General features: G+C 41.8%; 1 protein-coding gene across 23 annotated transcripts in view; it reads left to right on the forward strand.

Moving 5' to 3' along the window:
• The first annotated feature begins 14,881 nt into the window (after positions 1-14,881).
• Positions 14,882-24,979, forward strand: part of SRPK2 (SRSF protein kinase 2) — a 239,413-nt gene continuing 229,315 nt past the window's right edge. For 15 of the 23 annotated variants that reach the window (XM_086396972.1, XM_086397003.1, XM_086396984.1 and 12 more), the window contains exons 1-2: positions 15,592-15,715; positions 15,804-15,858. Coding sequence is in view for 8 of the 23 variants with exons in the window: in XM_086396968.1 (XP_086253094.1) it covers positions 15,700-15,715; positions 15,804-15,858 (71 nt within the window). In the remaining 15 variants the exon portion in view is untranslated. Of the gene's footprint in view, positions 15,244-15,591; positions 15,716-15,803; positions 15,859-24,979 lie in introns of those variants that run through there. The other 8 variants (XM_086396963.1, XM_086396969.1, XM_086396982.1 and 5 more) reach the window with 4 other exon arrangements.

Genomic DNA, 24,979 nt, shown 5'->3' on the forward strand with positions numbered 1-24,979 from the left:
GGCACCCCTGCCTCCTCCTTCCTCCTCTTCTCCTTCCAGCAAAGCTCATACCCCATGGCCTCTAGCCTAGGTGTTGCAGGGGACAGTAGTTTGAACATCTAATGCCTCTTTAAATGTTAATGGCTGATAATTTCTTAGTATACAACCCTCAAGTAAAGTATTTGTAATTTTTTGTTTTTTGGCTGTGCTTTGTGCCATGTAGGTTCTTGAGTTCACTGACCAAGGATCTAACCCACATCCCCTGCGCTGGAAGTGTGGAGTCTTAACCACTGGACCACCAGGGAAGTCTCAAGGGTGTGTAATTTTCAAGGTGGTTTTTTTTAAGGTGATAATATGAGGAATTTCAAACATACAAAAGAAAATTTTTGTTTTACTCCTGTGTACCCATTACCTAGCTTCGGTAATCTTACCCACTCATGGCCAGTTTTGTTTCACCTATATCCCTACCCACTCTTCACCTGCACCACTGCGGAATTTCTTAGCAAATCCAGACATTGTATAATTTCACCTGGAAATTAAAAATGACTTATTGAGATTAAAAGCCTCAAAGAAATGATTTTCTAATGGTGAAATCTCTGTGCAATGGCAGAAGGATATTTGAACTAGAAGCCTTCAGTAAACCACCAAACTCTTAACCATTTAAGTAACTACCTCATATCTCTAAAAATAAAATAAGTTTGGTTCTTCAGAGAAACTATATTTTAGGAGGATTGTAGCTGAGATTGAAAAGGGAAAAGGCAGGTTGTTTATTTCATGCATAGGAGAACATAAAGACAAGCCCTTGAAGACAGAAGAAGACTAAATAGGAAAAAAAGGAAAGGTTGGGCGAAAACTCAAAATGGTTTTAATAATGAGATTTGTTATCTCATATAGTGACAAACCTAGAGATAAGCAGTTTCAAGGTTTGTTAATTCAGTAGCTCAATCATGTTGTCAAAGGCCCAGGATCCTTCCCCACTTTCCCCTGCCATCCTTCGTATGTTCTCTTTTCATGAACTCCCTCTTAATTCCCCTAGTGGTTGCATCCTGCAGAAAGAAAAGGATTATTCCCTTTTTTAAAATTAATGAATTATTTGTTCGGCTGCATCAGGTCCTAGATGTAGCATGCAGGATATTTGTTGTGGCACATGGACTCTCCAGCTGCATCATATGAGGTTCAGAGCAAGTGGGGCTTCAGTAGTTACGACTCATAGGCTTTGTTGCCTCACAGCTTGCAGGATCTTAGTTCCCTGACCAGGGATCGAACCCATGTCCCCTGCATTGCAAGGCGGGTTCCTAACCACTGGACCACAAAGGAAAACCCAGAAAAGGGTTTATTCTTGTTTTGCCTTTTGTGGCAGATCCTTGGACTGGTTCTCTCAATATCCGTTTTACTTCTTTTCTCTTTGGAGAGTCTAGAAAGCTATAAGCTGTATTTTCCATATTCCTTGACAATAGAATTCTGGAAAGTCAGGTCCTGCCAACTAGATGAAGTAGAGAGAGGTAAAAGATGGGAATGAGAAGGAAGCCATTTCTTGTGGCTGAAATGACTGAGGCAGAGTTTACTGTGAATTCCCAAGTCTAATTGCCAGTTCTGTGAATGTGAGGTGCTTGATAACAGCTTTCTTTTTTTTGAATTGCAGCTACAGTGATGTGACGTTGAGCTAAAGTCCAGTGGCAGCCTCTTAGTCTGCTCTCCCACCCCTTTCAGTGACTGTCTAAGCACCTTATTCCCTGTATGAAATCTGTTTTTGTTTGATATATTTAGAGTAGTTTCTATTCTTAAACCAGTCACTGATTGATAAACATCTGTCTCTCTCTGTCTTTTTAAGGGCAAAAAAGCCATTCCCAAAAGCCCTCTAGAAAAGTTTCTTCATATTTCATTGAGAACTGGGTCACATGCCTCATTGAGGAGATGTTGGTCATGTGCTCACTCCTAAAGGACCACCATGATTGGTTTAGATCAGTGATTCCTAACATGCAGTCTGGGAAGCCCTCTTTAGGTAGTCCAAACTATTTTCATTTCTCGTATTTTTCTTTTCATTCTCATATTTCTTAGGAATGTGCAAAGGAGTCCTCCAGAGGCTCTGTGACTTAGGATGGCAATGGATTGAATGCACACACAGGTGTGAAAATCTCTCTTCTATTAAGTCAGACAGTAGAGAGATTTGCATAAATGTAAAATAGTGCCATTCTTCTAACTAAATATTTTATTTTGGAAAATAGTTACTTTTTCATTTAACATGTTATTTAAATGACCATATAGTGGGTGTATTGTTACTTAAAGTCAATTGATACATAAATATTTTTCTGGTTTTAACTTCTAAAATGATGGGGCAGAATATAACACAAGATTTCTTTGAGGTTCTTAACCATCTTTAAGAGTGTCAAGAAATCCTGAAATCAAAAAGTTTGAGAACTACTAGCTTAGATCAGTTTAAATATTCTCAAATCATGGAGGGATGATGGATACAGAAACAAAAGCTAGAGCCCTGCGAGCATGGAGAAAAAAGAAAATGGTTTCCAGTTGAGCAATGATGTCTGCTACTGGAGGGAGTTGGTTTGGATCTGGGGTATATTACAGATGAGGAGAGACGTGTTAAGAGTGACCCAAGAAAAAGCAGAACAAGTAAATTTTGGGACTGTCCTGGTGGTCTAGTGGTTAGGACTCTGTGCTTTCACTGCCAAGGGCCTAGGTTCAGTCCCTGGTTAGGGAACTAAGATCCCACAAGCTGCATGGGAAGGCCAAAAAAAGTAAACTTTTTCTTCTGTTATGTCTATATGAAGAAAGAAACAAGTTTCTAGAAGGCTGTGATTAGCAATGAGAAGTCTGAAACAGGGGGAAAGACTGGCTATGGTGTTAGTAGCTGTAAGTGTTAGTAGCATAGACTATTTGTAGTGAGGAAGGCTGATTATTAGGAGACTAGTTAACCACTGAGAGACTATATTAATAGTAATTTTGTACCTTAAGTGTGAAATATTTTTACCTTTCTTCCCTGGATTATGTGTTTTTTGAAACCACAATTTTATATAGTCAAAACAGCACAATATAAGGAAAAAACTGTTTAGAAGACATCTGCACTCCTAGGTGAAGACGCTGGGGAGTGGGTTCATAGGCCTCAGAGGCTCTAAGGTAGAATCCTAAACCAGGGCCCCAGAAAGCTGCTGAGGCCGAGAGAACCACCTTCTCCTCTGTCCAGGGTGCTGCACGGGACCGGGGAGGGGCCCCCAAACTGCTTTAGAGTATTACATGGCAGGACGATGCTCTATATCTGCAGATTGCCATTATATAATACAGCTACCGATCTGTGCTTTTAAAAGACTTAGGTCTATTCGTAGACCTTATCCTACTGAAAATATTCATAGTAAGCATTTTTTATTTGTTTGTTTTTAGTGCCTCAGCATAATTCATTTCCCGGACACTTCCAGCATCACTATCTTCTCTAGACTGATTTTAATGCTTGCCAGGAACTATAAGCAGATATGTTTGCTTTCGTGATATTCAGTTTATTTGTTTTCAGACAGCTTAGATGCCTCATTTCTAGTGGTGCTGTATGTGCATATACATAAATATGTGTCTGTCAACTCAATTTTCTCCTTGGAACTTTGGACTGGGTTGTAACAGCTTTGATTGCCTCCAGAAAGTTTTGCTACAGCTGGAGAGTTTGATGTGGCTATGAGAACTCTTATTCTCCAATTTCTCTCTTTGGCCTTAGGTTTAATGTTCTCTAGTTCTTTCACACATACAAAGAGGGCAGGGGCAGTCTCTTGTGATTCATGAAAAAAAAATTTTTTTTTTTTTTGAGGAGCAACCAATGTAGAAAAAGAAGTATATGTTGACTAAAAAGAGTGTGTGTGTGCCCTAGCACTGCTTCCTAATGCAAAATGGGGACTCCAGGGTGTTTTCCAAAGCGAATAACCTGTTCTCTGATTCTCCAGACAACAACTGAAATAGTCATCATTTCAATTCAGTTTTAATACCAGCTACCCGGAGTCAATGCAGATCCCAAAGTTCAAGGGCTCAGTCCCACGAGACTGCTCCCCTCCCAGCTTCAGGCACTAGTCGCATATCCTGGAGAGACTGCCCTTGCTTCCGACTGGACTAGCTATAAACTATGGCTTCCTATAACCCCCTCCTCAGATTTGATAATTTGCTGAAACAGTTCATAGAACCCAGGAAGGCATTTTATGGATTTGTTATAAAGGATATGACCCAAGAACACCTAAATAGAAGACATGCATAGGACTAGGAATTGGGTGGTGGGGTGCAGTTTCTGTGTCCTCTGTGGGCTTTTCGTCTCCCAGCACCTTCACAGCCTGGAAGCTCAAGTCTCCTTCGAGAGTTTTATAGAACGGTTCTCCTCCCCTCCCTAGAGGTGAGAGGTAGGCCTGAAATTTCCAGCTTTCTTATCATTTGTTCTTTGATGTCTGGCCTCATCCTGAGACAATCTAGGGACCCTAACCTAGGTTAGCCAGGCGTATATAAAGGGGCTTATTATGAGTAAAAAAAAGCACTCCTGTTACTCAGGAAATCTCAAAGGTTTTAGAAGCTCTGTGCCAGGGACAGGAATCAAAGACCAAATGTATTTCTTATTATATCAGTACCACCAGGATATACAGCTTTACCTATTTCACAGTATGGGTTTTTTAAAAATTTATTTTTATAGTGGACTTGAGCACTTCCCTGGTGATACAGTGGATAGGAATCTGCCTGCTAATGCAGGGAACACTGGTTTGATCCCTGGTCTGATTTCCCTGAAATCCCTGGGAGATTTCACATGGTGCAGAGCAACTAAGCCTGTGCACCATAACTACTGAAGCCTGTGCGCCTAGAGCCTGTGCCCCACAGCAAGGGAAACCACCACAGTGAGAAGCCAGCGAACTGCAACAAGTAGCTCCTGCTCACTGCAACCAGAGAAAGCCCATGTGCAACAATGAAGACCCAGTGCAACAACAACAAAAAAAAGGATTTGAAAGCATTCTTTTAGCCAGAAATTGATAATATATATTCCTAGCCTATTACTTTGTTCTTTGTGGCTGCTCAAAAAAAATTGTTAGACTGACTGACCTTACAGAGGCTTAGGTGCACTGGCAAAAAAACATGCTTCAAAGGAAGTCCAATGGGATGATACAGATACGCATCTGTGGTAGATTGTTGTAAAATGACCTTAATTAATCTTGCCTCTCTGAATTCTGAATTCGTGCCCTAGTGTGGCTGCCTTTCACAATTAATCTGGCCATAAGTTCAGTCTCTCAGTTGTGTCAACTCTTTGTGACCCCATGGACTGCAGCACACCAGGCTTCCCTGTCCATCATCAACTCCTGGAGCTTGCTCAGATTCATGTCCATCGAGTCAGTGATGCCATCCAGCCATCTCATCCTGTCATCCCCTTCTTCTCCCAGCTGCAGTCTTTCCCAGAATCAGGGTCTTTTCCAGTGAATCACTTCTTCACATCAGGTGGCCAGAGTATTGGAGCTTCAGCTTCAGCATCAGTCCTTCCAATGAATATTCAGGACTGATTTCCTTTAAGATTTAGTAGTTTGATCTCCTTGCATTCCAAGGGGCTCCCAAGAGTCCTCTCCAATACCACAGTTCAAAAGCATCAATTCTTCGGCGCTCAGCTTTCTTTATGGTCCAACTCTCGCATCCATACATGACTACTGGAAAAACCATAGCTTTGACTAGATGGACCTTTGTTGGCAAAGTAATGTCTCTGCTTTTTAATATGCTGTCTAGGTTGGTCATAGCTTTTCTTCCAAGGAGCAAGTGTCTTTTAATTTCATGGCTACAGTCACCATCTGCAGTGATTTTGGAGCCTAAGAAAATCAAGTCTGTCACTGTTTGCATTGTTTCCTGTCTATTTGCCATGAAGTGATGGGACCAGATGCCATGATCTTAGTTTTTTGAATGTTGAGTTTTAAGCCAGTTTTTCACTCTCCTCTTTCACTTTCATAAAGAGGGTCTTCAGGTCCTTTTTGGTTTCTATCATAAGGGTGGTATCATCTGCATGTCTGAGGTTATTGATATTTCTCCTAGCAATCTTGATTTGGCCATAGCAATCTTGAATCTGGCCATAGAAATTGCCTAAACCAATAGAATATTGTCAAAACAATGTCATGTGAGTTCTGGAGTCTACACAGCTTATGCTGTAACTCTCCTGGGACTTGCCATGTAAAGAAGCTCAGATAGAATAATTAAGATAATGAAGAAAGATAACCTGGGGACAGAAAGAGGTCTGAGTCTTCTAGTCCCTTCAAGGCCCCAGATATATAGATGGAGTCACCTTGGGCCTCCAGCTCTTGCTGACCTACCAGCTGGATGCAGTGGCATGAATAACCAAGATGAGATCAGACAAAGAACCACCCAGTAATAATAAATCATTGTTTTAAGCTGCTGATTTTGGGTGGTTTTGTAGCCATAGACAGCTGAGGCAACACCCAACTTGTGATGACCAGATTATTTAGATGTTAGGTGATGATAAATATAGCATTAGACAGGAGGGGAAAGAAGAGAGAAAGAATGAGAACTAAAGAAATGTCTGAGGAGTTGGAAACAGAAGGTACTTACATCACCTTGCATGATGACAACTTCTTCTCAGGTGACAAATAGTGTGTGAGAAGAGACATCCTTTTGCTATAAATCACTGCCCATGATGAGTCAGAAGAGCATGCCTTATATACCCAGAGAATAAGAGATATAATTGTCTATAATTCATAATTAGGTATATCTGCTTCCTCACCACTTTGTTAATCAGGTTATATTATTTATAACATCAGAGTGATGTCACCTTAACAATCCTGTATCATACAGAAACAAACTTGCACAACTGGAAACTGTGTGGTCAGAGAAAGCATGAGTATCTTATAAACAAGTGTATGTGTTGCCTTCCCTCCTCTTTCCCCTACCCTAATTTTTGTTGAGTGGTTTTAAGAGTACTGATGGTGGTCAGCTTCCTATGTTAATATCTTCTAGCAAGCAGTTGCTTTTTCTCCAGGGTCTGCTCGAACCCTGAGTTCCCAGCAGGTGCTAGAAACCCATTGGTTCTTGAGAGCTCCACTTGTGAAAGTTTCAGGCAGGGTGTGCAGAAGCTGGTTGTTTGTATAGGTGGTTGTGTGGGGTTTGCGTAGGTGATTCTTACGACATCCCAGACGTTTGGGCATCCTGAAGTCTGAGTCACTCTAAGAATAAATCTCAAAGGGATTTAATTCAGTTTGAGATCACCACCAAAGATTCTTGAGAGAGGGTTTGATTGATAGAGTTGATGTGCAGGTGTGAGGCTGCCCATAAGCAGCCCCCCACCACTCTGGTGCTGCATCTGTTCCTGTGTCAAGTGATTTAAGCTGACTGTGAGGAGAAGAGCGGGTCTTGCAGGGCAAAGGAAGCAACCTGGGGAAACGGAGGCCTGTTTATCTACAGCTGCCCAGTGGAGTATGTGCTGGGGTGACTGAACATCCCTTAGATGGGACTGGCCTCAGTTTACATTGCTGTGTCATATTAGTCCACCTGTATAGGAAAACAGATATAAACTTCCTCTCATTATCTGTTCAACGTCATCTACTATGTGCCAGGCACTGATATGAAGGATACAAACTATGTTGTCAAGCAATAGAATCTCATTTTCTTTAGCACTGCAACATAAAACTTCTGAAGCTAAGATTAAATTAGAATAATGTGGAATTTATTGACTTCTAAATTTTAAAAGTTCTGAGGATTAGGTGTGAGATTCTGAGACTATCTTAGAATCAATGCAATTATTGGTACAACAACTTCAGAAAACATTCTGGCAGTACCTGCCAAAAGTGAACACACATCTACCTTGTGACTTAGCAATTCCATTTCATGTATATACACATTTCACCAAAAGACAGGTACAAGAATGGGCACAGCAGGACTACTCATAATAGCCAATCATCCATTGCTGGTAGAATCACGTGTCCATTAGAGAGAAGGCAGGAAGTATTTACTTTTGTATTGCTGCTGCTGCTGCTGCTAAGTAGCTTCAGTCGTGTCCAACTCTGTGCAACCCCATGGACGGCAGCCCACCAGGCTCCTCCGTCCCTGGGATTCTCCAGGCAAGAACACTGGAGTGGGTTGCCATTTCCTTCTCCAATGCATGAAAGTCGAAAGTGAAAGAGAAATCGCTCAGTCATCTCCGACTGACTCTTCGTGACCCCATGGACTGCAGCCTACCAGGCTCCTCCATCCACGGGATTTTCCAGGCAAGAGTACTGGAGTGGGGTGCCATTGTCTTCTCCGTTTTGTATTGCAGATTGGCTTAATAACAACAACAAAAAAATAAGTTATTGTCTGGTTGAAGAGATATTAGAGAACCAAAGTGTAAAGGGGAGACAGGTAACACAGTAATAATGCAGGAGTCAGGGTCCACCCCAAGGGCTGGGGAACAGAGTGCAGAGATAGGGTATTAGACTTCAGAAGCTTAGAGAAGGGAGCTGGGACCCAGATGTCTGAGGAAGGACTATGGCCTGGCACTGACTGTCCTTCTAAGGGGAGACAATGAAGCTGGTTTGAGAGCACCACAAAACTTTAGACTGGAAGCGACTGCTGCTATAAAGACTGTGCCAAGGGTGTCAGGAACAGCCAGCAAACGGAAAGGAGCAAGTCCCTTCTCGGTTCTCCAGCCTTCCAGTCTCACCCTCTAGCGCCCCCAACTGGCAGAACAAATGGGAATCCGCTGGCAGAGGAGAAATGTTACCGTTTCTCCTCACAGCGCCCTCATTACAAAGCTGAGAATGGAAGGGTGAGTTTGGGTTTGCAACAGTAATTTAATCAATAGCACCAGTGGATTAAAAAAAAAAGTGGTGTATTCATAAAATGGAAGAATATACAACATTGAAAAGATTACTGAACACAACGCATGACTCAGTCTCACAATATAATATCGAGCAAAAGAGGCCAGATGCCAAAGAGTACCTAGTGTATGATTCCATTTCCTATAAAACTAAACACCAGATAGCGTTAATCAGCAGTGTTAGAAGGTAGAAAAGAGGTTACCTTGGTGGGAGCAGCGATTAAGGAGGGACAGTGGGGGCTTTCAAGCTCCTGGTATCGATCAATATTTTTAAACAATGCGTGTTCACTTTACTGTACTCTTGTGATTTATTAATATTTCGTATGTATATTATGTAATGATAAAAAGTTTAAAAAGCAAGTTCAATTAAACACTATAATAAGGATTATAAAGCTGCTTTTTAAAGGTAAAAGTATATTTTGTCTCCAGATAGAATGCCTAAACCTACTTGAAGGTGACAAATATACATTTTGAAGAGCTGATTATGAATTATGCTTGAACAGAATTTGTGTTTAACTGTGAGAAAAATTATATTCAGTTTATTTTTATAGTGGATTTTATATTGGATTTCTGAACCAGTTACAGTAAAGTGGAAAGCCCAATTCTTATATGCAGAGAGTTCAAGTATTTGAGAAATGAATATTCTGTCATGGCTTTATCCATGTCTAAAAGCTTGAAAGAAATGGAGCCCGGACTTTGGGTAAGTTCAACATAGTTTGTTATGGCCAGGCCATTTAATCTATTTAGATGTGTGTGGACATAGTGGCCATTATTCTAAATCCATCCTACCACAGCCCTGCACAAATCTTCAGGAGTCATTTTTTAGCTGGTTTATGTAAGAGTGACATACAGAAGGCATATTATTCATAGTAAGTTTATTACTATTGATGTTTTTCCCTAGACAATCTTTCTAGTCTACATTGCTTTTACTTTAGTCTGAATGTTGGACTGAAAGTTCCCTTTCATTTCTACTTTTTAGACAATATGAATGAGAGGTCTGGAAGGATTCTCAGTTGCAAATCAGAAACACCAAAGGAAAGAAGGAATGACCCCTTGTGGTGGTTTATAAATACGTACACACACTCTCCAATAATCCTCCCTACAAGAAGTGGCTTCATTTCCCTCCTCTAAGCCTGTGCTTTATTTGTTTTCAATAGATAGAATGTTGTAGAAATGGAGGATTGTGACTTCTGAGGATAGGTCATAAAAGGCATTGCAGTCTCTTCCTTGCTGTCTCTGGGGCCACTCCCTCTGGGGGAAGGCAGACACTCCAGCAGCCCCATGGAAAGATCCAGGTGGGGGGAGTAAGGCCTCTCTGAAACAGCCAGCAAGGACCTGAGGCCTCCTGCTGACAGCCATGTGAGTGAACCATCTTGGTGACAGATCTCTCAGCCTTCCTCAAGCCTCCAGATGACTGCAGCCCCAGATGACATCGTTTTCCAGCTAGACTGCTCCCAAGTTCCTGACTGCTCCCAAGTTCCTGGACCACAGAAATCGTGAGATGATAAATTCTTGTTGTTTTAAGTGGCTAAATTTGGGAGAGGTTTGGTATGCAGCAGTACATAAGTAATACACATCTTAATGTGCATATACATGTAAATAGCTAATTTTGTGGGGGGACACTTGTATCCTTCTCTAAGCATTTTATGTGCAATGACTCATTTAATCCTCACAACAAATGTATAAGGTAGGTAATATTACTCTCTGCATTTGCAGATCAGGAAACTGAGGCAACAAAGAAACTAAGAAACTTGTCCAAGATTACCCAGCTACTGGCAGAACTAGAATTTGAACTTTGACGGTTTGGCTCTATTCTGTACACTAATTTCTGTTATTATGGTGCTAGTACCACGGAGAAATATGCTGTAATGAAATAACAAGAGATAGGCTTAACCTTCATAATAGAAGCTATAGATTAAATATAAAGAAACTTTACTAAAAATTGAAAAGTTTTGGGGAATTTTTAGAAGGAGGCTAGGTTCTCATCCACTAAAGGCCCCAAGATGAATTACTTGATCTCTCAAGTCTATTTACAATTCTATGACATACCCAATATACCTTCTAAGATATATCATGATTCAGTAACTCTCCCTGGAAATACTGAAGTTGGATTTATAGCATTTTTTTTTCTATAGTTGATAAAAATTAATATGATGTGTTCATATTGAATTCCATTGTGCTAGATGGGGGAGAATGCATATGTACTACCCTTTTCATTTATTTTGGACTGGTATAGAAACCTACATTTAGTTTTAATACTTTCCCTTTTAATTATAATATTCACATAATTAATTTGATTTATGTAGAAATGATGGTAGAAAAAATTAAACTCCTACTCTATTACTTTCTTTTTTTATTTCCTTCAAATGTCATTCTAAATTTTCATGCATCTCAAAGAAATTTTTAATTTCCAAATTGACAGAGGTTCATAATTTGTCATTCTTTAAGCATCTAATATAGTATGTGTAAAGTTGTTCACTAATGATTAGGTTGGTGTATTTTAATTCAATAAACTCATAAATATTCTTGGTGGCAAATGTAGTTCTCTTCTAATTTATAGAAATAAAAAGATTGGCAAAATCACCTTTAAATCTTTAAATAAGTGTTACCTTCTCAGTGGGGACTTCCCTGGTGGCTCAGCAGTAAAGAATCTGCCTGTAGTGCAGGAGACCTGGGTTCGATGCCTGGGTCAGGAAGATCCCCTGGAGAAGGGAATGACAGCCCACTCCAGTTTTCTTGCCTGGAGAATCCTATGGACAGAGGAGCCTGGAGAGCTACAGTCCGTAGGGTTGCAAAGAGTTGGACATGACTGAGTGACTAACACACACACACACACCTCCTCAGTGAGATCCTTCCTAAACACCATCCCAACAGGTTACTGTTTTTTCTTGTCCTAGATGCTATTACCATCTAGTAAACAGAGTATATATTTTGCATATTTATTGGGTTTACTTTCTATCTTTTGGCTGTAGAATGTAAGCTTTATGAAGGCAGGATTTTTGTGTGTTTTCTATGCTGTCAATTTCATATCTAGAATAATGTCTATTATATAATAGGTGTTTGATAAGTATTTGTTGAATGAGTGTAAAAGATCCAGCAGATTGGGTATGTGTCTCCCAAATAATGTTCCTGATAATTGCCATCTATTGATTATTTGATTTTCATATTGATCTGGGAAGATTGGTATTGATATTATTACTGTTTTCCAGATGTTGTGATTAAATAACATACCCAAGGTTATGCAAAGTTAAGCCGCAGATTTGTTTGAACATTAAGCTGAGAAAGAAGCCAGTCACAAGGCCACATATGGTAGAATTGCATTTATATGATCTGTTCAGAATAGGCAAGTCTTTAGAGACAGAAAGGTGATTAGTGGTTGGTTAGAGCTTGGCATCACTGACTCGATGGACGTGAGCCTCAGTGAACTCCGGGAGTTGGTGATGGACAGGGAGGCCTGGCGTGCTGCAGTTCATGGGGTTGCAAAGAGTCGGACACGACTGAGCGACTGATCTAATCTGATCTGAGAGCTTGGGGCAAAGGGAGGTTGTGGGGAATGGGGAGTGACTGCTAACAGCTATGAAGATTCTTACAGGGATGACAAAAATGCTTTAAAATCATTGTGGTGATTGTGCAGTCATGTGAATATATTAAAAAACATTGAATTTTGTACTTTAAGTGGGTGAATATATGATATGTGAATTATTTCTTAATAAAGCTGTTAAAAATAATAAAGTGGTTTCAAACTCAGATTTCTTTAGGAACCAAAACTGGAGAAAAGACTGGTTCTGAAGACCCAGTTAGGGATAGCACAAGGTTTCCTGGAACATTTTGTGCCAGAAAGTAAAGAGGTGCTCAGAAACTGACTGGAACATATCCAAAGACACTGAAATTTGAAAGTGTCTTCCCTGGTCAAATATGGGAAAATTCAAGAAGCAAAAATCAAAGAGACAGTAATTACTGTCAATACTGATACCAAAGACAAGAAACAAAAATTAAGACAAAAATAAACAGAAAACAAAGGGGTAGCAGGAGAAGTGAAAGCTCTTTCTTACATAAGCACGTCACCTAATTCCATAGATGGAAGGACAGGATTATAATATCATTATTCTCCAGCCATTATAGTAGTAATTGATTCAGGCAAACATCTTGGATAGATGCTAGGCCATGGAGTGAAGGATTCTTGGAAAAGGGTACTCACACAGTCCAAGTATTACCCCAGTTTTGTTTTTTTTTAAATGAGATGAAATTCACCAAACATGTTAATCATTTTACAGAGAACAATTCAGTGGCATTTAGTACATTTGCAGTGTTTTGCCACCATCACGTTTCCCTAACTCCAAAACATTTTCATCACTACAAAATAGAACCCCTTATCCATTGAGCAGTTGCTCCTTATTTCCCCTCCCCCCAGTCATGGACCATCACCAATCTCCTTTCTATGGATTGGCTTTTTCTGAATGTTTCATATAAATGGAATAGAACACTAGATGGCCTTTTGAGTCTGGTTTCTTTTACTTGGTGTAAATGTTTTTGAGGTTCATCCACATTGTAGCATCTACCAGTACTTCGTTCCTTTTTATGGCTGAAAAATATTTCATTGTCTGTCAGTACCACAATTTGTTTACCCATTCATATACTGGTGGATATTTGGGTTGTTTCTAATCTTTTGGTCACTATGATTAGTGATGCTCTTAACATTTGTGTGCAAGGATTTGAATGCCTGTTTTCAATTCTTTTGGATATACAACTAAGAGTGGAACTGCTGATAATTGTATATTTAGGCTTTTGAGGAATTGGGAAACAATTTTCCACAGTGATTGCACCATTTTACATTCCCACCACTAATGTATGAGTATTCCAACATCTCTTTATCCTCACTAACACTTGTTTATCATTACAAAAAAATTATAGTCATGCTTGTAGATTTTGGTTTTGCTTTGCATCTGTCTAATGATGCTGTACATCATTTCATGTTGATGTATCATCTTTTCATGTACCCCTTAGCCATTTGTTAATCTTCTTTGGAGAAATGTCTAAGTCTCTTGCTCATTTTTCACATAGACTACTTTTTAAATACAAAGGAAAAAAATGTATCTTTACCATGGGGTAAAGATTACAATGTAACATCACCATTAATAGTATAGACATTGTATCTCTCTTGATGAAGTATACTGCTGCTGCTGCTAAGTCGCTCCAGTCATGTCCAACTCTGTGCGACCCCATAGACGGAGCCCACCAGGCTCCCCAAAATGAACTTAATATCATCTATTTAGTGTAGATGACAAAATTATTTAACTTGAATCTGATAGGAAGCAGATGAATACAAACTGAACAGCATTCTGCAAACAGTAGAATTCTCCAAAAAAGTGAATGTTATAAAAGCAAAAAACAAAACTAGGGATTATTCTAGACTACAGGAGCTTAAAAGGCATGGCAATTAAATGTAATGCATGATCTTTGATTGTATTCCAGATTGAGAAAAAGGTCCACTAAAAAGGACATTTTGGAGATTTGAATATTGGTGCTGTATGTTACTTATAACGGTAACTAAATTTTCTTGCAGTGATAATGGAATTATGATTACGTCGGAGAGTATCTTTATTCTTAGTAGATACTCATGGAAATATCTAGGGGAAAAGAGTAACAAAGTCTACAAAAAACTCAAATGATTTATCATAAACAACACACCCCCTCCACACAGGGAAAGCAAATCTGGGGAAATGTTCAAAATTGATGAATATGGGTTAATATGGATGTTCACGATGTATTTTTCTCAACTTTTCTGTACTTTTGATATTTTTTAAAATAAAAAATCAAGAAAGTATTGTAAAAAGCTCTTTAAGTTCAAGCAGCGCTGTTCAGGTTGGTTTAAGGATCTCTAAAATACAACTAGCTCCTCTGATGAGTTAAGAATACAGTTGACAGAGTAAATGATCAGGATGAGTATCTTTCAAAAACATTTTGTTCCCAATCAAGTTGATTAGAGTCAGCTAGGCCTAAGTTTGAATCATTGTTGGGTAAACTCTTTAACCTCTTCAGGAGTCAGTTTCCTCTTAGTAAGGAATAACTCATTGGTGGCTTGTGTTAAAATTGTTATACACTTGGCATTTATTGAACTGGACTTTTAATTCCTGTGCAAAAGCTTAATCCTACTTAATCCTACTGTTTGCATCTTCTCCTTCTTTGCACTCAAGCAATCCTGTGGGGTAGGTAAAGATGAGAAATAAAATGACTTTTCCAAGGTCACACAGCTAGTGAAAGACCCAGGTTTCTCAGCTCTTGGTCCTGTGCCCTTTCCACACCCGCCGGAGAGGAGGAAGTGGCGCTCATGGGGATGCAAGGATGTAGAGGAGCAAAGGGGGAGAAGAGGCCGCGTGAGGAAAGGTGGTGTGAGACTCGCGGAGGCGCCGGCCAGGGAAGAGCGCATGGAGAGACGTGTGGCGCGACCAGCCGGGGTGGGTAGGGGAGGCTGTGGTAGGAGGGGGAGGGTCGCGCGGGCCGGGTGCCCGGGAGAGGCAGGAGGCCTGGGCCAGCCGCGGGGGCGCAGAAGACGGAGGCCCGGGCGGCGGGCTGGGGCGGGGGAGGCGTGGGAGGGAGTGGCGGTGGTCGTGTGTGTGGGGTCACTTCCACACAGGTGGGCCAGTCGCGTGGGTGCGGGGCGCGCGGGCGAGACCGGCACGGGGGTCTCGACCCCACCGGGCGAGTGGGGGCGGGGGCGGGGGCGGGGCCGCCCGGGGGCGGGTTTTTCTGGGCCCCCCGCGGGAGCGGCGGCGGCGGCGGCGCAGGCGCGGTTCCCGCCTCCTCCCGGCCGGCGGAGCGAGTGAAGGCTGCAGCTCGGCTTGGCTCCCGCGTCGCTGCCGCCGGCGCCGCCGCCGCCGCGAAGCCCCCCGCCCCTCTGGCGCCGCGTCGGGATGAGTTCCCGGAAAGGTGAGTGGCCCACGGCGTCCCCTCCTCTCCGCCACGTGGCCCCACAGGCCGGCCTGCCCGACCGTTAATGTGTGTCTTCTTTCCTCAGTGCTGGCCATTCAGGCCCGAAAGCGGAGGCCGAAAAGGGAGAAACATCCGAAAAAGTGAGTCCACATAGCGCTAGTCCCCAGACGCCCGTCCCCGCCCTGTCGGGGGTTGCCTGCGACCGAGCAGGGGAAAGTTGCCCGGATTCCTGGAGCCGGCGGGCGGGCGGGCTGATCCCCCGGGACGCCGGCGCTCGCCTCCTGCGCGCCCCGCGGGCGGCCCGGGGGGAGGGGCGGGAGGGCGGGGGAGGGGCGCACGCAAGCCCGCGGCCGGCCGGCGGAACATCCCCGGACCCCAGGCCTCTCCGGCCTCCTGTCGCCGCGGCCGTCAGGGGCGGACGGGCGAGGAGGCGTGGGGCGTGCGCACCCTCCCCTTGCTCTCCTAGCTGGCCGGGGGGTCGCGAGCCTTCCAGGAAGGGGCGCTGGCGTCCGGCGCCGCGTCCGGGCGTGAGGCTGCGGCATTGCTCCCACCTGGGCGCCGGGGTGCTAGAGGAAGAGGAGCCGAGTGTGTGTATGTGTGAGTGTGTGTATGTATGTATATGCATGTTGCTCCTCTTCCTCCTCGGCCCCCGCCTCTCTGCCTTTTTGCTGAAAACCCGAGCTGGTTGTCAAGTGGTTTGCCTCGGGCGTGTTCCTGGCGCGAATTCAGCTCCGAGACCTGTGCGTTTCGGTGCTTGGATTCCCCCCCCCGAAACTTTCTGCCCGGGCCGAGCGTGACTTCGCTGAGCCGCGGCTGCGCCCGGGTCTTGGGCTGCGCGGGGCGGGTGGGCGTGTGCGCAGGCGGTCCCCGAAGCGGCTGCCCAGCCCCTCATTGTGCCGGGAGGAGATGAATAGGGTGGTGATATTTCAAACGTGCCAGCCGCCAGCCACCTCCAGCTTGGCCGCGGACCGGAGTGGGAGCGGCCGGCGCCCGGGAAGCCTTTCCTGGAGAGCTGCTCCGAGACCGCAGAGCGCCGCCGCGTCTCCTTTACCCCCCTAATTTTGAAAAATCTACTAGCGTTCAGAATTTTACTCCTCCTCTTAGATTTGTGGCTTCGCTCTTCCATTTGAGCAAGAAATACTCTATGGTTTATTTGGTATTATAGGGATAGTCCGTGATCATCTTTAAATAAAATCATGAAGCATTTCTCGTTGGTTTGTTTTCTTTGGGGCACTAGCCTGCAGCGTCTTAGACTTTTCCCCTTCTCATACACTTTGGTGCCTGCCTAGCGAATTTCATAACCATTGGTGGCGTCTATGAAAGCTGCGTAAGTCATTACTAATGTGATGTATTATGATATTTACTTGAATGTATGTTCAGGATGTCACAAAATGTTTATCTATATAATAAAGCCTTTCTTAAAAACAAGCACCCCGCCCTCAAGCCTACTACTAGAATGAGGGAAACATATTTATTAAGGGCTTAAATTGATGGGTAAAAATTGAATTCTTAAGATTTTAAATCGCAGTGGATATTCGATAGATTTAGGTACTTTAAAAATGAACGCTATCAATCTTATATTTGAGGTTTCCTTTGGTAAATGATGGAAATTTAGCCCATAAGTAAGGAGAACTGTAGTGTTTTGGCTCTTGAGTTTTGGTCACGACTTTCAAATTTAAGCATTTCTTCCTACATAGCCATTTTGTTCAGAAAAGTTAAAAGGAGTTGGAAAAAAGCGTGCCTTTTGTTTTGGGGATGGCTCTTTGTGTGAGGGTGTGTAGATGAATGTATGTGTATGTAGATCTGTTTGATTGAGGCAGTGTCATTTTTCACTTAATTCTTTGAATCATGGCAGTATTATTTTAAAGGAATCCTTGATATCATTGCTTTATTCATATATTCAACAAGTATTTGTACCACTTTCCTAGAATACATTGGTGGAGCTTTGAGCAAGAAAAGCAAAGTTTATGAAGATTTCTCTCTCCGGGGGCTTCAGAACCGATGACAAGATGATTCCGGATAATGCTGTGAAGATAGAAAGTGAAGATGGGGTGCATTAAGTACAGTGATAGATAACATTTGAAAACTGTGCCAGTCAATTTGCGGCTCCATTTTCATGTATCTATCCCTGGTGGTCATCCTGTGAGGCAGACACTGTAGTTATCACCACTTTACAGATGAAGCAGAGGCATAGCATGAGTAAGCAACATGTCCAGCTATTCAGTTCAGTCTAGGCAGACGGAGACCAGAGCTGACACTCAGTTCTCTGAGGAGGTGGCATTTGAACAGAATTTAGAATAAAGAGAAGATGGGAGTATGGCAAAGGCCCTGGGGAGGAATGGGCTAGGAATGTTGGAGGAACCCAAAGGTCTGAGTGGCTAGAGTGCTACTGGAGAGGATGGTGATTTGGGAGGAGTCGAAATGGGTAGGGCCTGGCCTTGTAGGCCCTTGATAGGCACACAGATAGGAGTGGCAGTATCTGATTCCTATTAAAAAGTATACTGGCTGTTAATGTGGAGAGTGGATTATGAGTGGCGAGAAGAACTACACACTGAGAGCTTGCCTTCCATGGTAATAGGGGAGAACTCTGGTGCCTTGCTTGACTTGAAGTGGTGTGGGGGGAGAAGTGATGGTGGAGGGACTTCCAGGAGACTGGTAGCCTCAGAGGTTTTCCTCATTTTACAGACATCTCCGATAGAGAGTAAGGTCACACAGTTAGCTTAGTTTGAACCAAAATTCGGGTCTCCAGATGCCCAGTGTTTTTGGTTTTTACTTTGTTTTCCAGAGCGGGAGAGGGAGTATAGATCTAATTTTAAACTGTATTAGTATATTGACTGGCACACTTGAATTTTATGACTATATAGGCCTGGCTTGATGCAATATGATCTACTTCTATCATTATCTGCTTGTATGTACAAGTGCCACTTCATTCATTTTAATTCAGTTCAGTTCTGTGAGTTTTTATGACTTGAACCACTTCCTGTAGGCTCCTTTTTTAGGATGCTAGTATTTGTAGTTGTGAGAAATGAGATTAAGATATTTCAACTGAGATTGTTAGCTTGTCAGATTGTCACTGATTTTAGTTTGCTGATTATTAATTGTGCTGCTTTGTGAGTAACAGGCAGCAGGGAAGAGCTACAGTGTCATTCAAGCACAAATCAAACCTTAAGAATTGGCTAAAACACATGTCTTGTGATAGATTTTAGCTTTGGGGCCTGAGCAACTGTATACAGTTTTTTAATTTAAAGAGTAAAAGAATTTTTTTCCTCATGTGCAACTTTTTCTTGAAACATAATTCACATACCATAAAATTCTATTTTTTAAAAATTTAGTTTTTCAAGTATGTAATTGTTTTTTAAAAATATATTTACAAAGTTGTGCAACTGTTATCTAATTCCAGAACATTTATGTCACCTCAAAAAAGAAACCCCGTAGTTGTTGCTTCCCATTCTCCCTTGCCCACAGCAGTCAATAATTTGTTTTCTGTTTCTATAAGCTTAGCTATTCTGGATGTTTCATATAAATAGAATCATCAATATATGATCTTCTGTCTGCTTGCTTTCTCTTAGCATAATATTTCTAAGGTTCATCTATGTTATAGCATGTATTGGTGTTTCATTCCTTTCTATTTCCAAGTAGCATTTTATTGTGTTGTTATACTGTGTTTTGGTTGAACATTTGTGTTTTAAACTTTTTTGGCTAAAATTTTTTTAACACATTTTTTTAAATTAAAACTTTTTATTTTGAAATAGTATGATTTGCAGGAAGTTGCAAAAACAGTACAGAGTTCCCAGTCTTCGCTTTGTCCATCTTTCCCCAGTGGTAATATAGTCTATAACCTAGAACATTGTCAAAACCAGAAAATTGACTTGGACACAGTACTGTTAACTCAGGTAAGGTTTTGCTGGTTTTTACATGCACTGTGTATGTGTGCAGTTCTATCAAGTGTTATCACTCGTGAAATCATCACCACGATTAGAATGTAGAACTGTTTTATCATCACAATGTAACTTCTCTTGTACTTTTTAGTAATCACACTCTCTCTTTAGCCCTAACCCCCCGTAGGCACTGGTCTTCATCACTGTAATTTTGCTACTTTGAGAAAATTGTATAAATGGAATCATATAATCTACAACTTTAAAAATTATTACTATTTTTTAAGTTAATGGAGAAGGCAATGGCACCCCACTCCAGTACTCTTGCCTGGAAAATCCCATGGATGGAGCAGCCTGGTGGGCTGCAGTCCATGGGGTCGCAAAGAGTCAGACATGACTGAGCAACTTCCCTTTCACTTTTCACTTTCATGCATTGGAGAAGGAAATAGCAACCCACTCCAGTGTTCTTGCCTGGAGAATCCCAGGGATGGGGGAGCCTGGTGGGCTGCTGTCTGTGGGGTCGCAGAGGGTCGGACACGACTGAAGCGACTTAGCAGCAGCAGCAGCATGTATTTTGGCTGCACTGTGGGGCATATGGGATCTTAGTTTGCTAACCAGAGATTGAACCTGTGTCCTTGCATTGGAAACATAGAGTCTTAATCACTGGACCACCAGGAAATCTGAGTATGTAACCTTTTGAGATTCACTTTTCTCAGACAGCATAGTGCCCTTTTGTCTCATCTTTGTTGCTGGTGTATTGGTAACTTCTTTCTGTTGCTCTTGCTGAGTAGCATTTCACTGTATGACTGTACCACAGCTTGTTTATCCATTATTCATTCATCTGTTGAAGGACACATGGATAGTTTATAAATCTGCTAAACATTCCTGTACAGGTTTGTAATGTAAACATGTTTTTTCCACTTATGTAGGGTACAGAAGGCAATGGCACCCCACTCCAGTACTCTTGCCTGGAAAATCCCATGGACGGAGGGGCCTGGTAGGCTGCAGTCCATGGGGTTGCTAGGAGTCGGACATGACTGAGCGACTTCACTTTCACTTTTCACTTTCATCCAATGGAGAAGGAAATGGCAACCCACTCCCGTGTTCTTGCCTGGAGAATCCCAGGGACGGGGGAGCCTGGTGGGCTGCTGTCTATGGGGTTGACAAAGTCGGACACGACTGAAGCGACTTAGCAGCAGCAGTAGTGGCAGGGTACCCAAGAATATGATTGCTGGAGGACTTACTTTGCATTTTGACTTTCTAGCAAGTTAGCAACTTGGTCTCTTGGTGTCTGTCTGTCTCTGTCTGTCTCTGTCTGTCTCTGTCTCTCTCTCTGTCTCTCTCTCTCTCTCTCTTCTCCTTTCCCTGATATTTGTGATCTGTGTATATGGTATTGGTGATGGGATTCTGTATCCTTTGGGCTCTTAACTTTCTATTGGCTGGTGGAGCTGGTTGGTTATCTATATTCTTACAGTATGTATGAGTTCTGACTGCCACAGAAAATGGTAGGCATGGGACTGGTGGCATTGGGTCAGTAAATCTCAGGTGAGGCAATTTAGGAATGCTGTCATACAAGTTTATATCTTACTAGGTAAGCCTCAAGTGTACCCTGTGGTATAAACTCAAGCTCACAAGCCTATGACTTTGAAATTCCTCCTATGGAAGGAAATCACTTATTTTTGACTTCTTAACTTTATTATACTGTTGTGTATTTAACAATTATTTTTATATACCAACAAAGCTGTTCAATACAACAAATATATATGAAGCAGATACCTAGTGCTGCAGATACCTAGTGCTTGCCAGTGTGTTGGAAAGAATAAGATAAATCCCTATGCTAAATGGCAAGTAGGGGAGATTACCTGGGCAACAGACCATTGCAGAATGGTGTGATGAGTGCTGTAAGATTTAAGTACAGTGGTGCTTTGATTGTTAAGGTACTTTGATTGTTAGGAAGAGACCTTGTTGGATTTTAACTTTATTGTTATTTTAATGAATAGCTTAATTTTAAATGATAAAATAATATGGTCATGGTAGAAAATTCAGGGAATTCCCTGGCGATCCTGCGGCTAGGACTTGGAGCTTCCATGCAGGGGGCACAGGTTCGATCCCTAGTCAGGAACTTGATCCTGCAAACTGTGTGGCGTGGCTAAAAAGGAAAAAAATGGTATAAAACAGTTTAAAGAAATAGACATCCATTGTAGTTCCACCAGTTATTTTGGTGTGTTATCTTTTTATATGTCCATATTTTTGTCTTTAAATAATTGAATTATATGTGTATATTTGATGCATTATCCTTTTATCTGTGCATATTTTTTCCAGCTTTATTATTATTAAGATATCATTGCCATATAATGTATGTAAGTTTAAGGTGTACAACATGATTTGGTGTATGTATATATTGTGAAATGATTTGTTGTTGTTTAGTTGCTAAGTCCTATATCCGACTCTTGGTGACTCTATGGCCTGTAGCCTGCCAGACTCCTCTGTCCATGGGATTTCTCAGGCAAGAATATTGCAGTGGGTTGCCATTTCCTTCTCCAGGGAATCTTCCCGACCCAGAGATTGAACCCTTGTTTCCTTCATTGGCAGGCAGATTCTTTTCTGCTGAGCCACCAGGGAAACCTCTGTGAAATGATTACCACATTAAGATTAGTTAATACCTCCTCCATGCTCTCATATAATTACTTTTTTCTTCTGTGGTGATAACATTTAAGCTCCTTGCTCTTGACTTTCAAGTATATAATGCAGTACAGTTGATTATAGTTTGCTTATGCATATTTTTATTTTTTCAAAATTGAGCTATAGCATATATACATTCATGTGTGTATAGAAATGTAGTAAAGAGCTCTAATCTTCAGTGTATAGCTTGATGATTTTTACATTCATTTATATCTTTGTCACCAGCACTCAGATCAGAATGCAGACCCTTCCAGTACTCTGTGTGTGCTCAGTCTTGCAGTGGTGTCTGACTCTTTGTAACACCCTGTGTAGCCTGCCAGACTTCTCTGTCCTTGGAATTTTCCAGGCAAGAATATAGAAGTGGGTTCCATTTCCTACTCCAGGGGATCTTCAAGATCCAGGGATCGAGCCCACTATATGGTTCCTCAGACCTCTCCCCAGTTTATACCCTGCTGCCCAGAGGTAACCACTTCGTTGGTATGTGTCATTATTGGTTAGTTTTGCCTGTTCTTGAACTTCTTATAAGTGGAATATATGGTATATACTTCAGGTTCTAGCTGCTTTCATGCAACATTGTTTCTGTGGGATTTGTCTGTATTGTTGCAAGTACCAGTTGTACCCTTAGTCTGTTGTTACTACTTTCTGATATTCCATTGAATGAATATACCACCATAATTTTTTTTCCTTCAGTTTGTAGTCATTATTAATAAAGCAGCTACAAGTATTCTTGTACACGTCCCTTTGTGGACGTTTGCAGTTGTTTCTCTTGGGGATATGTTCTAGCAGTGGGATTGCTAGGTTATAGAAGAGGTGTATGCTTAGTAGTACTTGCAAAGATATTTTCCCCAACTTCATGAAATAGTTCTGATTGAACTGCATTACATTCCCACCCACAATGTATGCAGTTTCAGTTGTTCCACGTCTTTGTAATATTTGATCGTGTCCTTTTTAATTTTAGCTATTCTGGGTGTGTACTGATGTCTCATTGAGGTTTTAACTTGTATTTGCCTGAGTGATGCTTTTGAACATCTTTTTGTATGTTTATTGGTCATTTGAATTTTCTGTTTTGTGAAGTGCCTGTTTGGTCTTTTGCCCATTAAAAAAAAATGGAATGTAAGCCTTATTTCTTACAGAAAATTATGAATTTTGTTGAGATCGGATTTACATACCATATAGTTCATCTGTTTAAAGTGTACAGTTCAGTAGTTTTTAGTAGATTTACAGAGAGTTGTATTAAACTGGATCTTGAAGAGCCAATAGAAATTTGCCAAGTAAATAGGAGGGGGCAGAGTGAGGGTCTTCCAAGCAGAAGCTTCGTTGCAGTTGATGTTAACATGTCGAGGTGTAAGTGGCATGCTTGAATTCCTGAAATACCAAGCAGGGAGGTAAGACTGGGGTGCAGGTGTGGTGAGTGCTGAGTGGGGTTCATTGCTGACGGTGCAGATTGAGATGTTCTAGAAAGCTGTGTTCTACTCTAGCTGCTGTGTGGAGAATGGCTTAGAGGCAAGAGATCCATTAGGGGGCCATTGCAGGAGGCTTCAGGAGACTGGTAGGTATTCAGGGAGTAGAATTCACTGGATTTAATGTCTAATGTTAGAGGAGAGAGAGAGGAGACTGGAATGAACCCCAGGTTTCTGAATTAGCTAATTTGTGGATGATATTGCCATTCCTCAAGATAGAGAACGTGCAGCAGTTTTGGAAAAAGCTAATGATGGCTTTTGTTAGGCAGTTAGAGGTGTCTGGTTCACTTCCAGTTAGAGGTATTGGTCAGTGTTGACTGCTAGAGCACTGGGAGAGCTCCGGTTAGAAATGGTAACTGGAGTTGTTGGTGGCAGCTGGCTGAAGGTGTTGAATGTGTAGAAAAGAAAGCCATAGGTAGGGTAAAGGAGGAGGCAGAAGGATAGGAGAGCCAGGAGAAAGCTGATTCAGTTACCAAGGACATTTCAAGAAGGGAGTGGTCAGTAGAGCACAATCTGTGAGGGGCAAAAAAAATTCAAGTGAGATGAACCCTAGTGTTGGCCTTTTGACTTTGGCAAGTAGGAAATTGTTAGAGCCCACAGCTGGAGCAGTCTCAGCACAGTGCATTTGGACACAGTGACCTGTAGCCCCATGAGTGAATGAGATGACAGGGTAATCTTTTTTTTTTTTTTCTTTTTAAAGATTACTAGTTAAATAAGCTTTCTTTGTGTCGAGGAGAAAAGGTAAAGAGAAAGTGGTCCTTGAGAAGTGTTTTTTCCCCCCTGCCAAATGTAAGCAAATGACTAGGAGCTAGTAGAAAATACTAACGAGGTATTTGGAGCAGAAGCCTTGAGTTGACAGGAGGGGATGGGATTAGAGCACAGGTCTGTTTTGTACAGAAGGAGGCTATCTTCTTCCTCTGAGAAGAGGAAGGCTGTAAGCTGCCTATTTTAAAAGCATGCTCCTTAAAAAAAAAATAAAAGCATACTCCTAGACTTTGTTGGAATCTTACGTGGTGCATGATGCAGGCACCATGCCATATTGTCTTTGGAAAATCCAAATAGAGAAGACCTCTGGCCCTAAGGTTGTGTACTCGTGGTAAATGTTCAGTAAAGTTTGGCTGCAGTTATTAGGATTTGGTTATCGGTGTCTTTTTTTTCAAAATGATTTGTCTCGTCATCCCAACTCTTTTGCAGCTCTCCATATATGAGTATTAAGGTGTTGACTTCTCTGTTCCTGCTTTAGT

Source organism: Bos grunniens, chromosome 4 (assembly GCF_055505025.1).
Source record: "Bos grunniens cultivar Pamir isolate PY7600 chromosome 4, Bosgru_T2T1.0, whole genome shotgun sequence".
Classification (NCBI taxonomy): domain Eukaryota; kingdom Metazoa; phylum Chordata; class Mammalia; order Artiodactyla; family Bovidae; genus Bos; species Bos grunniens.